This window comes from Phoenix dactylifera, chromosome 18 (assembly GCF_009389715.1).
Source record: "Phoenix dactylifera cultivar Barhee BC4 chromosome 18, palm_55x_up_171113_PBpolish2nd_filt_p, whole genome shotgun sequence".
Classification (NCBI taxonomy): Eukaryota; Viridiplantae; Streptophyta; class Magnoliopsida; order Arecales; family Arecaceae; genus Phoenix; species Phoenix dactylifera.
The window spans coordinates 8,390,001-8,408,782 of NC_052409.1; the positions used below are offsets into that span (position 1 = coordinate 8,390,001).

At 40.9% G+C, this 18,782-nt stretch overlaps 1 protein-coding gene across 1 annotated transcript; it reads left to right on the forward strand.

Annotated features, from left to right (window-relative positions):
* The first annotated feature begins 5,011 nt into the window (after positions 1–5,011).
* LOC103696469 (probable transcription factor PosF21) lies at positions 5,012–15,940 on the forward strand. Its single transcript, XM_008778116.4, has 4 exons — positions 5,012–6,322; positions 6,422–6,554; positions 6,658–6,742; positions 15,357–15,940. The coding sequence occupies exons 1-4, from the start codon at positions 5,037–5,039 to the stop codon at positions 15,611–15,613; spliced, it is 1,761 nt and encodes a 586-aa protein (XP_008776338.3). The 5' UTR covers positions 5,012–5,036; the 3' UTR covers positions 15,614–15,940.
* The last annotated feature ends 2,842 nt before the right edge of the window (positions 15,941–18,782 follow it).

Consider the following 18,782-nt stretch of genomic DNA (forward strand, 5'->3'; position numbering starts at 1 on the left):
TGGTGTTCAGCAGCACCATCTTGGTGCTCCTCAGCGTGGCGGCCATCTGGGTGTGGTCCGTCCGGGGCCACGGGAACAAAGCCTACCTGTGGCTGGTCTTTTACTCCATTGCCGTGTTGTCGCTCGTGGTTTCCTTTTGGAGCCTTCGTCTTGTCAGGGCGGTTGTCTACTTCGTTCGCGTGTATGGAGGCCCCCGCCGTGCACAGGTCCTGGTCACGCCGGATATCACTGCGTCCGTGGATGAGTGAGCCTTTCGATCGAGATTTCAGCAGCGCATGATCTCCTCTGATTTGATTATGAGATGGTATTTGTTTTGTTTTCTTTAGTTTTTCTCCCCTTTTGATGTTTAAGCTGGTTAAAAAATGGCGAGCTTCGCTGAACTACTGTACAAGGGTATGTGGGATAAAAGGATGTTTATGTGATTTATTAATAATTGCATGTAGGAAGAATAATGCATGTTTTAGTCATTTTTCAGGAAAAAAAAAATATGATTTCAATGAGCCTGGATCTTTTCTATTGAAGAGAACTGTGCATGCTCGGATAGCTGCTACATCGTTACGGAAGTATTTGTTTACTTCCGTCATTCAAGCAAAAAACCCATAAAAAAAAAGAAAAAAAAATCTAGTCAAGCGAATGAGTGAGGTCCAATTTTACCGAATCTAAATCCAATACAATTTGAGCTCGAGTCGTAATTTGAGATTGGTCATTTAGGTGGTAACTAAAATGAAATGAGATCTTGGATTGTTTGGTTTAGGATAGAACGTTAGGAATTTATGAAAATAATTGAGATATTCGAAAATCTTAATTATTTTAACACATTTGTTTTCATTCTCATTAAAAAAATGATTAAAAAATTCAAGTCATATGCTAATTTTGGATCCATTGATGTCTCTAACCTTCACCAAAGTGGATTAAAACCTCAGTTTATCTTGACTGATAAAGAAAGTTGAGAGATAGGAAAAGAATCAAGATTTTATGGATCCCAACTAATAATTGAGGAATCAAGGTCTCGGAATCCTAATAAATACATTAAAATCAATAATGGTGAGGACATTAGTAACTTAGTTTAAATATTACGAAAATAGATAATGTCAAATTGAAAAAAAAAATTGATAACAAATATCTACAATTATTTTAATATTATTGATCAAAATAAATATCGAGTTTATATCGATCAAGATGATAAGGACTAACTAGGCCTGTTAACGAGTCGAGGCTCGGGCTCAGGCTCGGTACCGAGCTTTGTATTAGGCTCGCGCTCGGGCTCGGGCTTTCCTGGGAGGCTCGGGCTCGGCTTGGCTCATTAACAGGCTGGCTGCCGACACTACCTCCTCCCCACCCCGACAGGAAGCCAACGTCTCCATCGGGATCCAGGGACCGTCGGATCCAAGAAGTTCCACACCAAAGAAGACAAAATGGCAAATGGGAACAGATCCGAAAATAGAAGAGAACGAGAACCGCATCGAAAGTCTAGGATTTGGGAGGAGGTACCTCTCTTGGCCGGAAGTGTCCCAGATCTGGGCCTTGACGCTCTTGTGCTGGACGTGGGACGTGGCGCTTGTGTTGCTCGGGCTCTTATGCTGGGAGAAGCATACGCTGGTCCCCTAGTTAATGGTGCCTCTTTCTCTCCTTTTTCTCTGTCCCTTCCTCCTCACCCTTCTCCACCGCGTCCCTCCTCTTCTGCTTCTCCTCCTCAACCTTCTTTTCCCCCTCCTCCTCCTCCTCCTCCTCCTCCCCTTTCTCCGCCTCCCTACTCGCCTCTTCTCCGGCTGCCGCCTCCTCCACTGCCGGATCCCTCCCACCTCCCCCTCCACCGGAGGAGATCTATCCTCCGAGCTCTTCTTCTCCTCCTCGAGCGTTTCAGAAACCGTCGGATCGAAGAGAGCGCGTAAACTCGAGAGCCTAGAGGAAAGTAGGGACTGTGTGAGAGCCAAGGGTTTTAGACTAAAACGGGACGAGGCGGTAGGGGTTGGGGAATAGAAACGGCCAAATGGGGCGATGGATGGCCAGGATGGGTTTGGAAAATTTAATTTGGGCTCGCGAGCCCAAACGAGCTGCTCGGGCTCGGGCTCGGATTTAAACATGCCTCATTTTGGGCAAAGCTCAGCCCGAGCTCGAGCCGAGCTTTTACCGGACCGAGTTCGAGCCGAGCCCCAGCAGCTCGGCTCGTTAACAGGCCTAGGACTAACATACTGGCTATATTGTATTAGAAGGGTCCAATACCAATGCAAACAAATATCGATTTGGTCATGCTTTTAAAGTAGGGTTTACTTTGAGATTTAGAAATGAGATTAGATGTTGACTAGCGCATGGTCAACCTATCAATCTACCATCTACAGTGAGCAATCCAAATTGGAAATCTACTTCCCACTTAGAGGATCTAAACCCTACTCAAAATAAAAGCTATCCTTAGCTAAGATTTCGGAGTGGATCCTCGATCTCTAGTTAGGACATAAGCTAGAGAGTCCTAGTTTCTCCATTAGACAAGTCACTCGTCTTGCACCAGCCATGGTTGAATGAGCCTCAAAATGTACAAAGGTTTGTCCACACAATATATGAACAATTAAAATTGGAGGAGTTCTCAATTTAGGTCCTACTCAAACTCTAAAATCTTGGCCAAGATTAAGGCCCTGTTTGGGGGAGTTTTTGGATTAAAAAGGGTGTTTGGTAAAAATTTCGGAAAGCTGTTTTAACTTTTTCAGAAAGCTAAAAATAGCTTTTCGAAAGAAGCTCCATTTTGGAGCTTTCCGAAAAAGCTGTTTTGAGCTTTGTAAGAAAGCTATTTTTTTGACCAAAATACCCATAATAAAATATAACAATTACATAATTTGTCCCTTTATAAACCTAAAAATCTGCTGGAGCCCTAACAAAGAACCCTAGCCATGAATCAGACTCCCTTCCGTGCAAGAAAAGGTATTCTTATTTCCTATTATTGTATTATACTATAAATATAATATTATATTACATTATATCATAATACATTAATATGTTATGTTAGATAATTTAATATTATGCTATATTATGAAAAATTAATTTACGCTAATAATTATAATATTTTATATATTTATTATTGTATTATAGTATAAATATAATATTATATTACATTATATCATAATACATTGATATGTTATGTTAGATAATTTAATATTATATTAAATTATTATGCTATAGTACACAATGTTATATCACTATATTATAATAATATTATATTACATTACAGTAATATTATACTATATCATATATTTATGTATTAATATATATTATATTTAATTATGCTCTATTGTATAATACTATGCAATGTTCTTTATGGTATTTTGTTATATAAAAGTACTTTCTCAGTTTATATACCAAATATATGTTAAAGTGCCACAGCATTTTACAAATGTAGTTACCAAACAGCAAACAGTTTTTTATATAAGTTTTACTTCAAAAAGCTCTACTTCCAATATTTTTACTTTTAAAAGTTCTACTGCCAACAGCTCTCCCAAATAGGGCCTAAGACTTTGTGGTTCTCATATGTTTAATGCTACACTGCAATTGCCAAGTGTACAGGTGGGTCAGACCTAAAATTGGATTAGGTAAAGTTTGAGTCCTACCTACCCAGCTCCCTTTCACCCCAAGAAAAGGTCTATTTCAGTCCAAATGCCATGCTGCATGAGACCATGCTCCCCTTCTTGAGCCCCACTGCTCCGGGCCCATTCCCTTGACATCAATAGATGATTGCCTCCCGGAAATCAAGGCGCCGATGCTCCCCACCAAAATGTTCCTTTTAATATCCTATTATTTGTATTAAAAAAATAAAAAGAGGATGATGTCAATCTTGCACACTGCCCTCATGCCATTGTGGAGCGGCCCACATTTTTATTACTGTTAAATGTTTAATGAATCCCCGCCTTCATTTTGGTTAATTGAATTAATATTCATTTAACTATGAAGGGTAATAAATAGCAAGAAATTATTAAGATGAGATGGTAGGCTATGATTACTACTTGAGGTTTGATATAGTTTCCACATAAGTGGAAAATCACTCTATAGACATGTTTAGTTTGCAGGAAAAAAAAAATCGACTCTTGTTTAATTAAAATTTTTGAAAAAAAATAAAAAAGTATTATTTTCATAAAAATAAAATTTTTATATTTTATGAAAAAATATTTAGAAAAACTACTTTTTCACTGGTTGAGAATTGGAGTTCTTTTTTTTCTCCCAAAAGTATTATTAAGCTATCAAAATTTATTGATAAGATTTTTCTCTTTTTTAAGAATATAATAGATATTTCATATAATTTTTTTAAAAAAATTGTGCTCAATCAAACTTAAATCACTCTGAAATTTGTTATTTTTTTATGATCAACCAAAAATATCAAAACTATTTTTTCTGCGAACCAAATAAGTCATGTAAGTTTGATGGTAGGCTTTAAAAAAGAGAGAACATATTAGGGATCAGACAAGACCACTCGGTTAATTCTAAAGCAGTAAAATTGGTTTTTTGAGGAAATTACCACCCTCCAATCAAGTTACTGCCTATTATTCTTCCCCCTTCAATCTAGGATGGCTTCCTGAGAAACTGCTTTGGGCTTGATCCATCTATAATGCCCCAGTTCATTTAAAAAGAGAACACTAGAGATCTATTTGGATAATTCGGTGCAATTCAATAGGATTCACACGACCATATATGGAGAAAAAAATAGATATAAGCAACTTTTTTTCATTCTCCTTGTGAGAACCTGGGCCAGGTATTCTAGAAATCCTGTCACCAATCGTAAGGATTCCAACAGCACGAGTCAAACGAGCCGTGACTTGTTGGTCCATTCTTGAGTCGTTAGCACGCGAATAACAGGCAGCGATGGATTTGGCTCGTGCAAGCGAAGTGAATGCGTGAGGTTGAAGTTAAAAAATCTTGGGTCTTATCCTAATCCTGTTTGATCCGGTCGCGGCTTTTATCGGGGGGCTGAAATCCGTCGGAATTAAATTCAAATTTTGGCTAGTCCTCGTCCTCCGAGACGTCGCGAGATGAAACCTCACTTAAATTCACGCGGAATGAAACCTCACTTAAATTCACGCGGATTTCCGAGATCGGCGGCAGCGCCACCCCCTTCCTTTCTCTCTCCTACATTTGTCATCCACTTCATACCCCCGTCTCCCTGCCGGCATTCTCTCTTCCAGATAAAAGAATACAAAAAAATATCCTATCCCCTATATTACTATTGCAGGAAGAAGAACAGAATGGAGGAGACGGAGGTGTCTCGGAATGATTTGATGCAGCGCCTGAAATCATCCGCTGGAAGCTGCTTCGATTCATCCTCCCAAGCCCGGGGGCCGCACCGCCAGTTGCCACCGGGGCCCAGCTTCAGCCCCGAGGCCGGCAAGCGCCACGGCATTCCCCCGGCCCACCCCACCCACCCCCCCGCCTCCCCCCACCCCCAGATCCCGTCCTCCTCCTCCTCCGCCGTCCCCTCCCACTCCCGTTCCCTCTCCCTCTCCCAACCGGCCTTCTTTAACCTCGACGTCCCCGTGGAGGACTGCGTGACGGCCGGTTCCCCCGCGCCGGCTCCGCTCGCCAGGTCGTCCTCCGGCCGGGTCTCCGGCGACGGGCTTCCGCCCCGCAAGGCCCACCGGCGGTCCCAGAGCGACGTGCCCTTCGGGTTCTTCCAGTCGAGCCTCCCCATGGCGGCCATTCCCCCGCCGGCGCCGCAGCGGGCACAGGGTTTCCTCGAGCCTGGGCGGCAGCCGCCGCAGTTTGTGAAGCGGGAGAACGAGTGGGATCGGGTTGGGGATAGCAGAGCCGAGGGGATCGGAGAGCGGAAGCCGGAAGGGGATTCAGGGGATGATCTGGTCGATGCTTACATGAATTTGGACAGCTTGGATGCTTTGAATTCGTCAGGGACCGAGGAGAAGCGCGAGGACTTGGATAGCAGGGCTAGCGGCACGAAGATGAATGAGGCTGATAGTGACAACGAAGCAGAGAGCAGCGTTAATGAGAGTGGCGGTAGCGAGCAGTTCCGGACACCTTCGACCAAGAAGAAGGAAAGGATTAAGAGGAGTTCTCCTGTAGATCCGTCTCCGATAAATTCACGTCACTGTAGGAGTATCTCCATGGATAGTTTCATGGGCAAGCTGCATTTAGGGGATGAGTCATCCAAGCTGCCACCTTCCCTGGGCAATCAAATGGGTCAGCAATCAAGGAGCGGTTCGATGGATGGGACAGGTAGCACGTTCAGCTTGGAGTTTGGGAATGGCGAGTTTAGTGCTGCTGAGATGAAGAAGATCACGGCGAATGAGAAGCTTGCAGAGATGGTGCTTACAGATCCCAAACGAGTCAGGAGGTGTAAATTTTGTCTTTTGCTGATGGAGACATGAAGTGGGTGTGGAAATTTGAGTGGAGCTAGATTTGTAACTACTAACTTGTGATTTTTGGATGCTAGAATTTTGGCCAACCGGCAGTCGGCTGCTCGTTCCAAAGAAAGAAAGATGCGGTATATTGCTGAATTGGAGCAGAAGGTGCAAACCTTGCAGACCGAAGCGACCACATTGTCAGCGCAGCTTACATTATTACAGGTTGATTGTTTAAAATTTTGAGTTTTGAGAGCTTGCTGTATTTACTTTTTGGTTTTGATTGCTTATCTTTTCCTTTCTTCCTGTATTTCTAATTGTCTTGCAGAGGGATTCAACTGGACTTACCAGCCAGAACAATGAGTTGAAGTTCCGACTTCAGGCCATGGAGCAACAGGCACAGCTAAGAGATGGTAACTTGCTTTATTACAGCATTAAGTTCATATTTTGATTGTTCTGTGTCAAAGAACAATTTTAGTAAAGCCCAGAGTGTACTGATTAATGTTGTATACTGTTTCAGTTACATCAAAACCACTGCTATATTTGCATAAATCCTATGAGGGCAGTAGCATATTTCGCACCTATGGATCTATCCACCATATACAAATATGATAGAAAGGTTAAACAAGCTATTTAATGGGCTGTCCGACCAATTTCATCTCTTGAAAAAATTGTGCTATACCTGCAGCACATTCAGTTTAAGACGAGACAATAAATTGTAATGAATCTGAGAAGTCCAGTTGTCGGAAATAGGGTGAGAATGGATCTGATGTCAACATTATCCGTATCTGTATTTGTTTTTATTTGGGGAATATGGATAACAATATAGATATTAATTGGATTCTAAAATTCATATCCATATTTGAACAAAATTAATACAAATACAAATAGGATGTTGACAATATAGATACAAATGCGGATATCAGATAGTTGAGCTTTACGAGCCACCGAATCAAAGATATGTTTTACAGAAAGTAATTTGAACTAAAGACATGTTAATGTTGTCATTTATTTCCTTTTGAAGCTTAGGAGAGAGATGAGAATAAGCAGGGTTGTGCAGGGATATTCAGATATGGATTGACAACTATGTATTCATATACTTATCCACTTTTCTTTAATGGATAGAAATCCGGATATGGATATTAGTCGGATAATGAATTGGATAATGATGGATATGGAAATGTATAATGATGGGTATTATCTGACTCATTTTCACCCTTACTTGGAAAGCAAGATCTGCTTTATCAGTCATTGTCTAATTTCGTGCTACTGTAGTCATACTTGTAAACAATTTAAAAGGCTCTAAACTGAATGCCATTGCAACCCTGGGGGCTTGGGACTCTCGATTCAAGGGGGGCATGCTCTCGAACTTTCGAAACAATCTGCGCGGGGCGGGTGGGGTGGGGGGGGGGGGTGGGGTGGGGTTATAACTGAACCGACCCAACCCGGCTGAACCATTCCAACTTGTTGGTTCGGTTCAGGTTGTTTCAACAAACCATGGTAAGTACCATTGTCTTGCCCATGCTTACTATGGTGTGCTATTCTTGCTGGACTGGTCACATGCTTTGCAAATGGTTTTTTTGGTGCAACCTAGACCAGCACAGACTGGTACAAATGAGTGATAAACATGATACAGAATTGTTTTATGATGCCTTGATATTGCTGGTGTGATACATATCGCTTTGACCAGCATAGCGAGCGTGGCAGGATACTTTCATCTATGTCTAAATGCATGTAAGTTAAAAGAGTTTGTTATTTGGAAACATTCATATTAGCAAAACAAACTACAACTCAAAGAGTCATATTTGAAGTGCAATCCTATCAGTCTTATCCTGTTAAGGGTGTGCGCTATTTTACTTAATGATATAGCTATGTCAATGACCGAGTCCTCAAATTTAAACCCAATTACATAAATGAAACCCTACATATGATCATTCGACACTTCAAGTGCGTATCAATTTTTCACAAAGAGTGAGAATAGACCCCGTCTCTGGCCCTTTTTTTTTTGCTGGTGAAAATTTTTGGTTCAAAATTTGCTACACATTATGATATCATATGATTTCTTTCTTTATAGAGTGATGTACCTCATAATCTAACCTTTCTTGTAAGTGTTATTTTCACTTTCTTTCTCATAAATATCCGTAGCATATGCTATGTAGATTTACCTTCATTTATCTTCCACCTTATGTTCATGTTATTATTTGGTATGTTATCTTAATTTTTTTTGTTTGTCTTTCTTGTTCTACCAATGCTTTCTGGTTGCTTATTTTTAGTTTGATGTTTCATAAAGTTGCCTATGAAAATTGTGGTGTTATTTCAGTCTTTTTCTCCCTTTATCTGCGATTCCAGATGTGTTTAGAAGTTGTTCTCTTTATTGTGAACATATCTTGGACATATATTAACCAATTTTATGAGAAAAGCTTCTTGATATCTTAGCTGCAAAATCGTCACTCAGGGGGAACAAGAGGACAATTATTATATGTCTGTAGCTAAAATTCTATGTTTCAGCTGTTGTCTTGCCCTTTATAGTGATAATGATTGTGTACATTTAAGGTTTTTCTCTTAACTCCACTGGAGCATTTTGCTTTGCCTTTTTCTCTACAATTTTGCGTTGACAAATTTTACCTTTCTGCCTTCCGATCAAGCTAAAAACACTTTGCTATCTATTTAAATAATCAGCGTTCATTTTTTTAAATAATCAGCATTCTTCACACAGACAAACTAAAAAAAAGAAAGTATGAGAACAGAAATAACGTGCCCTGGGGAGTATAGAGACCTATATGGAGGCTTTGAGAATATGACTCTGGCTCTGGCTATTTTCTCCTGTAACTTAAATCTATCTTGTTTTATCACGATTAGTGCCTTTACTGCTTGCTCACTTCTGAGTTTCAAACCACAAATTAACTGTCCGATAAAGTCCAATGCTCGAACTGATGCCATGCTATCTGAAAATTTTTAATCAGTTATATGGATAGTAATTGTATCAGAATTTTTTGTTAACTGTTGGAGGCTTATATTAATGCCTTTCTTTTTTGAATTTTGAGTATTCATTTTGTGGAATTCAATGCTGTAAACATTGGTGAGAGGTTCTATGTGGTTGGGGCTGTTCTTCTGAGACTAATGATTGGGATGGCTTTTTAGGTACAATTTCGTCACAAACATCAATTTTTGTCGAACAGGGGGGTTGGGGACATTGGATTTTCTTAACCAAGGTTTTGGATTTTGTCCTTCATTATGTCCATCTTTTGGCATCTTTGCTTATCTTAGAATTTAGATTTTATAGTGAAGATATTTAAATAGAGATGATTTTAGGTGGAACCCATAATGTTTACCATATAGGCATTTTGCCCCATGCAACTTAATTCTAGTCCATGTAAACCAAACTAAACCATGTAATTTAATCTTCTCAGTTCCAACTTGTAAATTTAATGGTCTTGTTTTACAGAATTCTAGCACATTTCATCGATAAACTGGGCAATCTACATTGGAAGCTTGATGAGGACAGGTTTCAGTTAGGTTTCCATATAAAAGAACACAAGTAAAGCACCTTGGAAATTATATGAAAATTCCTCAATACATTTTAGTATAGGTGGAAAAAACAGAATAATGTTGCTGATGGATCCTTGATAATTTCCAACATTTCTTTTGGTTACCTTTTTATGTTTTCCAGACTAGCAGCATACTTATTGCTCCTACCTCATTCATTGCATGTTGCTGTGACTGATTGACCAAAGTGTCAATTTGATGATAAGATTTTTTGGGCACATGCTATATGTTGGCTGACCCCTGGTCATTATAGGGCACCTGAGCCACACCCTCATAGGATTGCATTCAGAAAAAAAGTAAACTAATGTAAGGAGATTTGTTGCAGCTATTGTCCCACCTCATTTTTATATCCAAAATCCTTTTTTGGGTAAATTTCACTTTCTTTTATAAGTGAACAGTTAGATCTGATACCACATGCTTATTGGCACCTTGAAACAAGCACGAAAGTTAATTCTTGTTTTCTTTGACTATATTCTTAGGGGCCATTATTGTTTCTGGTAGTGTCTTGTGTTTTTTTCTCTGTTTTCTGCATGGTTATGTTATAGTTCATTGAATGCTAGATAACGTATATAAAAGAAAAGGCCATGAAACAAACACCAATTGTTTTCACATGTTGAATGGCATTGAATTTTACCAACTTAGGGTGTTAATGTCTCCCTGTTGAGGGTTTGAACCATCACAATGTTCTGCAGTATATGGGAATGGATGCATGAAATTTTGGGTTGGCATGATATTGACCATCCCAAAAGCTGTCATGTTTGTATGTAATTTTTTGTATTATATTGCTTAGTATCACACTTCTACTCTTGGTGTTCTACTATACTTTGGGTTAAGATATGTTGAGCTAGAAACAGAAATATGTAAACATCTACATGTGTAATTCTTTTAGTTCATGTTTATGGTAATCCGATATTTTGTACAAGATGATTTATAGTCTTTTTATAAGCACAGGCGAAGTATATTTGTACCAGAAAAAGGCGAAGTATATCTTGAGAATAGCTTAACTATAATGTCCTGACTAGAACATAACCTGCATAATGCTGCAGGATTAAAAAAGTTCTTAATCTGCACCGTCCAACCAAATCAAATAGCATGTCGGTGATCCATCAATCAATCCCCTCCATACTTTTGTACATAGAGAGAGAGAGAGAGAGAGAGAGAGAGAGAGAGAGAGAGAGAGAGAGAGAGAGGTGGGATGGGATTGGGATGGGGTCTTGCTTTCAATTTTGCATAGGCAAATGGCAACCATGGATGGAAGTGGCGTGATGGGTACTTGTTAGCATGGACACGACACCTCACCATGCCAACTTGTGCGTGGGACCCATGGTAGGGAGAGGAGAGCGCAAGTCTTGGTGGCATTATGGCGGCTGGCCCCAACCACAAACCCCAATTTGTGAGGGGCTTTTCATTGTTCTTGTCTCTCTCTAATCCTCTCCTCTTCCTCGTTCCTTCTCTCTGCTCCTCTTCTCCTCTCATCAAAAGAAATAGGATAAGGGAGTTTAGGTTTGCCTTGTATATCACATTCTCTTTTGTGTACATTTCATTCATCACATTCATGCCTATCTCGAAGCAGAATGTGGCAAGATTTGGCTTATCAGCCATGCAATGTAGGGTAACCGAGCGTGGGGGACGAAGCTGGCGAAACATGGGAAAGGAAGATATAGGGAGAGGGCAACTGACAATGCAGTGGAGGGACCTAGGCGAAATAGACAACCAGGGCAGTGGCCTACTGGCGATGCAAGGAAGGGACCCAGGCGAACCCTAACCCTAGGCTCCTCCACACCGTCACCACCATGCTCGAGGCCCAATGATCAAGGTATGCTCTTCCTTTCTTGACCATAGGGAGAAGGGAAGAGGGAGGGAGGGAGAGGGAGAGGGCAATTGGGGCTCTTGACCGTCGGATCACACACGATTATCGGCCTTGTGCCATCCAACTGAGTGAGAGGGAGAAGGGAAGAGGAAAAAAGAGGAAGTGGCTGATGATATCCACTGTGGCAGAGAGAGTGAGAAAGAAGAGGGAAAGAGGAAACAGGAGGTCAGACGTGTGTGGTTTGACTGGAGGAAGAGGAGAAATAGGGGAGGGAGGCGACCATCCAAGCATGCCACCCCTTTGTCACCACACCGACGTAAAAGTAGGAATAGCAACGAGTAGGGTACTCGCAAAATTTGCCCTATCGTACTCAAATCTATTTAAAATTCTACTATTTGAACCCATCCCAAACCCGATTAAAAATTTGCCTAAAAATTTTCAACTCGTCCCATTAAAAAATGGTAGATCCGTTGGGTACCCGAATGTGCTTGTTTAATCTTTATTGGGATTGGATATGCGACCCGAAAAAGGGGAGAATAATATTAACTGAAGATAGGTATAAATAAATTGGGAAACAATTTTAATACAAATGAGTTTTGTAGCTGTCTTTATAAAAATTTATACTATGTATATATATTGTATAATCAGGTTCAAGTAGCGGGTACTTGAGGGGCAAATTCTAAACCCGTCCCAAACCCTAAAGGATTTTAATTTTAAATCAACCCATTGCAAACTCTATAGGGTCGGATATTCGAAAAAACCCTTCTGGCTGCCATTCCTACATAAAAGCGGCCATGCCCGATGTTGACCTGTAGAGAGGGATGGTACAAGGTAGGATGAGGGAAGGGTGTATGGGAGGCATGGCAAAGGTTGATTGAGGTGATTGCAGCCACGCCCGACACTGGGCAGGGTGAGGGGAGGGTATACAAGGGGCATGGTAGAGGCATTGACCTTTTCTCTCACGTCTCTCACATGCACACATGGCATGCACGACTCAGATGGAAAGTGGGTCTGAGCCCCTTAATAGATCCGGGTCCGGACCCGGTTCTCAGACAAACACATGGCATGTAGGGGGAAGTCTTGAACTCCCTTTCCGAATTTGGGCCAATTCTTAGGTGGACACATGTAATGCACGTGCTTGAATGGAAAGCGAGTCCAATCCGCTTAACAGATCTGGGTTCGGACCTAGTTCTGAGATGGACATGTGGCATGCAATGGAGAGTCCTAAACTCCCCTTTAATGTGGAAGTATAGAGGTTAGTATTCCCAGCAATTTGAATAATTTGTTTTAAGCACTGAAGCGTTTTTACTACTGTCTTGAAGGACTTGTTTAAGTTAGTCGGGAAATTGATGACATGTTTTATGACATGCCATTTAATATCTTTCAATAGAGGTACTTTTTTTCTATCTCTTGAGGCTTCCTATCCTTTGGCCCAAGTGTACTCGGTTTGGGTCCAATATTTATGGTTTCACTTTTATAATATATGGTAGCTAGCTCAGACATTTTAAAATATTTGGCTTTATGTCCACATGCAATTCAGATTGAGCACATTGGTGTAACTACTTTCAACGTTTGAGAAATGATTTTAATTCTTGAATTGCATTTTTTTTTTCTGTACATGATATTAGTTTGTACCGGCGAAAGCTAGAAATTAGCATGATAACAAGCATCTATTTGTGCGTTGAGCTTAAGAGATTCATTTTTTTCTTGTCCTAATAATTTTTGCTTGTGCTTTATAGACTTTAGTAAAATATTCTTCCAATCCTTTATTGTGATATGTAGCCATACTGCTTAGGTGATCTTTTTTCAGAGTGCAGGCCTTGGTGCAACAGTAAGATTGCTCTATTGTGACTAGACCTGCTCAACAGGGCAAGCTGGGTTGGGTACGGGTTGGGCTCAGCCTGAGGTATAATTGATTTTAGACAAGCTCGGGCCCGGTCTAGTCTTCGGGCTTACTTCCCAGGCCCAAGCTTGGTACTTATTCGGGCTTCAGGCTGAGTCTTGGGCTTCTGGACGGTGGTTTTAGGATGGCGAGAGAGGTGGTGGAGACTCAACGTGGTGATCTGTTTTGAGAGAGATGGAATAGTGGTTTTAGGATGGTGACCTGATACTTTGCTCTAGACCTCAACAGCCACTGGTCTTCTCCATGTCGAAGTTTTGCCTTGGTGGAGACCCACTTTGGGATGGACGTGGGGATCCGTTGGTAAAGATCACTACTCAACAGTGATGTCAAGCTTCAATAGGTCCTTGTTGGCCTAGAAGAAAAATGATGGCATGGTGAGGGGGAGATGGCTTTGATGACGACAATGCTACAGTTGATGGCAAGGAAAGCGTTGGAGTGAGAAGAGAAGAAGGGCCACGGAATGGGAGAAGAAGAGGTGGAGAGGGGCACTGCTGCAGCTGAGATGGGAGAAGAGGAGAGAAGCGACTGTTGATGATCTGCGAAGGAGATGATGTGAATGGCGATCTTGAGGATGAGCAGATTCCTTTCCTTCTCCCCAATTCCCGAAAGTGGCGGACTGGCAACTCAAGCCTCAAGTGGTCAACTGAACCGGGCCAGTAATAACTTACTGACTCTGAACAAGGCAACCTATTAACTCAATTGAACCTATTAACTCAATTGTACCGGTTTTGGGCTGGGTCGATGTAAACCCGAGCCCGGCCTATTTAATGGGTGGGCTAATTTCAAGCCTGATTCGACCCGCCAGGCTTAAAAACCATGACCAGGCCCATCCAAAATTCTCCGGGCTTGGCAGGCTGGGCAGGCCTCCCACCATTTGAAAAGGTTGGGTTTGAAATATAGAAATAGCTTTTTTGCATGCGGGGGTTAGGGCTATGTACGTCTGACCCTCTCAAGATCTGACAATGGTGGGAGCCTCATGCATAGGGACGCCTTGTTTTTTTTTTATAAGTCTCAGGTCATCTCCTTTTTTTTTTTTTAAGTTAAAATCCTGGATTGACATCTGGTATTCTCTTGGCATTGTCCATTTGTGATTTTAATATACACAAGAATGCACTATCTTGGCTTGTTCTCTATTACTTTAGCCTGCAGGGCCTCTATCTTTAACTTTCTGTAATATGCTTCTGACTGTTATACCTAATTTTGTATCATGGGCTGAACACTCTCAAATATGCTCTATGTTCTTACCTGTACTTGCTTTTGTGCAACTAATGTTGCTTCCAAATTTTATTGGTTCTATTTCCCTTGTATAATATTAGTCATTTCCTTATGGATTTGTGAAACAGGCATGTATAATAGTAGAATTAATGAACATCCATTAGAATTCCTCAGTAATGATTAGTTTGGATTTTGTTGTTGTTGTTATTCTCTTGTTTTGTCTACCCACCCCCCATCCCCCCCTGCGAAAAAAAAGGTAAAAAAGATAGGGCGAGATTCTCTGTTTGTAATTATGGCGTTGTGTTAGAAGACTACTTGGAATCCATGCCTTCCAGATGTAAGCATGTTGATTTTGTTTCTTTGTATTTTTATTGTCCAATATGACTTAAGGTTCTGAGTCATTGCTGATTTGTATTAACAATTTGCCAGTTTGACTCCCTTCTATAGAACAGCTTTGTTCTTTTCTTTTTTCCCTCTTCTAATTGTTGATGCTATAAAGGATTTTCATATTACATCTGATTAATATTTCTTGATAATATCTTTTGTCATGCAGCTCTGAATGAAGCACTGACTGCAGAGGTCCAGCGTCTGAAACTTGCTGCTGGAGAAATTACTGAAGCTCCCCTTTCAAAGAGCATGAATCAGCAAATGTCATTGAATCCTCAGTTGTTTCAACTGCAGCACCGGCAGTCACAACAGCAGCAGCATCAGCAAGCTACCCAGATTCCTCTCTTTCAGTTGCAGCCACAGCAGCGGCGGCAGCAGCAGCAGCACACTGATGCTACTGCAAAACTTGAATCAAACAAATAATTTGAAGCACTACAAATACCATAGAAAACAAATCAAACGGGGTTGCATTTGGTTCTGTTTTGTCATCTTTAATTTCAGTTCACTGTCTGAAGTCAAACATCTCCATGCTCCTATATGCATATAGCATATTTACCAGCAGGGTAGTAATTCTGTTATTCAAATATGTGGTCAGTAGGTTTATTTTAATGGGAGAATTAATTGTTTTGTAACTAGATGCTTATTTGTTGATGTTATTGGACAAAATAGCTTTTAGAGGAAAATGTTCTCTTACATATACGATAGTAATATTGTAGTGCTTAGTTGTGGAGTAATTAATTGTTTGCATGGTGGTTACATTTCTGCCATGTGTTCATGCTTTCAAAAAACTTGGTGTGAGGATATGTGTAGGCATGCATTTAGTTTTACATCGGCTATATGCATGGATAGATCTTGGATGGTTGTACGAAGTTAAAAAATTTAATAATATTTTTTGATTTTTTTTTTGGGAGAGATTTTAAGTTGTTATAAATAATATCAGAACTCATATAAACTTATAAACTTAGAGATAAGGATCAATTTGGGTTGACCATGGGTCGATCATAATGCTTGTTAATAGATTTGAATAGATTTGGATATTAAACCTTATGAGGATGTTAAGTGATAACCCACGTGGTCATGTGTTTAGTTTTTTATCGGCTATGCATTATGTAGATTTAGTTTTTTTGGATGAGGTTATAGATTGTTATACTCAGAATCTTGCACGTTTTTTATGTAAAGTCATGATACATAATAGTTTTTTTGTGTTTTGCTAGCTTAAACATGAAGTATAATTGGTACTTTTTTTTTTTTTTTGGCTAAAGCAGATATTTCATACAGTACGTGTACGAATATATTCAATAAAGTCAGAAAACAAAAGATCACGGAGTATCCGGGGCAACTCTTTCTCTTCGGCCCACATGGTACTCTTGGAATGGTTGGCCACATAGGCAGTCACCTAATTCGCAGCCTCATTAATCTCTCTAAATGCATGCCTAGCTTGAAAGGTTCCTCTATCTCTAACCGTCATCTAGATATCCTGAAGTAAGAGGTGGTCCATGCCAATACCACTCGGGCTCTTCTGGATCTAACTGATCACTGTGCTTGAGTCATCCTCCAAGATGATTGAGCTGGTCCATAGTACTCGCTGTGCCTGTTGAAAGTCCGCCCAGACAGCTTTTAGCTTCACGCTGAAGACCAAGATGTCAAATAGCTGACAGCTGCCCGTTGCCACCATCTTATTTAAGCGATTGTATGGTTGGTACCTATTAAAGTGATTGTACGGTTGCCAATGAGGTCACATCCAATAATGCTACAGGGAAGAATTGGGAAGGTTCAGTCAACAATCATGAGCCGTTTGTGTATTGCATGATGGCCCGTGATTGGGCAGCGCCAGCATATGTGCTGTCCCATGTATCACTTGGAGCTGTTGTTCAGAACATGGAAGGACTGTGATTGCATGTTCGACCTGACCACTTCAACCCTGATCTTTACGTATTCCTTCTGGTAGCTGTGTAGCTATGTTTCGCAGGATACCATCCTGTCTGGAATCCTATAATGTGTTGGTAATTAAACAAATTTATTTGTGGTAAGTTTAAAGAACCGACAACATAGTTCATGATTTTTTTTTTTTTTCTGGCTTAAAGAAATAATGTTCAACCTGGACTCAGATAACAACTTAAAATTCACACCCTTCAAATAAAAATAATAATAAAAAAGCTTAAAATTCACCAGCAGAAAACCAGGTTTCTTGTCTCCGCCTTCCTCTTCTCTCTCTCTCTCTCTCTCTCTCTCTCTCTCTCTCTCTCTCTCTCTCTCTTCTTGTTCCTTTCTTTTTCTTGTCTTCGGCTTGGCTAGATTGGTCCCAAATTGAACTGGGCTCAAATTAGGCCCGCCCAATAGAGGGGTTGGGGGGGAGGGGGTGCGGGTTGGTGTGCGCGGTTGGGGTTCTTCTTCCCAATGCTCAAGATCAAGGAGGAAGGGACAAGGAGAAGGAAGAGGGAAGAGAGCAAAGACAGAAAAGGGGAGGAGGAGCCGGTGGGGTGGTCGAGTATAGGTGGTCATCGGCAGCAGGCGACGGCTGGAGGGGAGGAAGGCCGAGAGAGCCCTCGGTTTGAGTCCAGAACAGGGGAAAGGGAAAACTTGATTCGGCTAGGCAAAGGGAAGGGACTTTACTGGCAAGCGACGAGGCAGCCGATCTCGGCCGAGGGTAGCTCAGTCCGGCTATCAAGCGACGACGGCGGCGGTGGCACTTCCGACATATAGGAACACTTTGTAGGATTAGACAAATGAGCATAGCCAGAACTCCTCCTCCCGTCTCTCCCCGAATTAATTGGTATCAGAGCCAAGTTTGGCATTCTCAGTTCATTAGCCCCGAACCCAAGAGGGAGGCTACTGGTAGTACCTCGGGTCGGTAATCTGTAGGCAACTATCTATAGTAAGGGTAATAGGCCGAGACATAAGCGCCGGGGAAAAGTCTCGGTAAGCCAACCTTACTTAGGTAGGGAACTGAGCATAGCCAGAATGGCTGGCTAAGCTGTTGGTGGAAGGAGCATATGGAGGTATAATATTCAGACCCTAGAACTCTTTATCATATGCTTTTCCATAATTATTAGACTTTAGTTATTTTACATGTCTTATAATCTAGTCTCATGCTGGGTTAATATCATAGTTGAGTGATGGTCCGTAGGAAGGCCATTTGTACCCGTTGATGCCGGGATGGCGAGTTAGGGTGTTTAGGCCGCATCCGTGAGGGACTTATAGACCAAAGCTCAGATATGGTATGAAACTTAGCAAGATTGATAAGATTTAGAAGACAAAGTCCTGTGATAGGATAAATAATTCAAAGTCTAATGATTATAGAAGAAAGCATAAGATAAAGAGATCTAAGATCAATAATATTATATATCCATATCTCCTATCTGCCATTCTGCTAAAATTATGGAAACCCCTTCCATACATAAACAAGATAATCATCTTGTGAAAAATGCTCAGCTAATTGAATATCCAAAATCAATGGATGATATTAATAATTGGACAATTCCAAAAATATCACCTAATGAAATTTATCATATAGGTATGTGGGATTTTAGTTCAAAAATGATAATAAAAACGATTGAACAAACGTTCCAAATAGATGGAACCCCTCAAACTC

Bases quoted from the DNA above. Each gene is read 5' to 3' on its own strand.
- LOC103696469 (XM_008778116.4), top strand. From the start codon at position 5,037: ATGAAACCTCACTTAAATTCACGCGGATTTCCGAGATCGGCGGCAGCG. The intron at 6,555-6,657 runs GTTGATTGTTTA...ATTGTCTTGCAG, and splicing joins CGCAGCTTACATTATTACAG to AGGGATTCAACTGGACTTAC. The intron at 6,743-15,356 runs GTAACTTGCTTT...TTTGTCATGCAG, and splicing joins ACAGGCACAGCTAAGAGATG to CTCTGAATGAAGCACTGACT.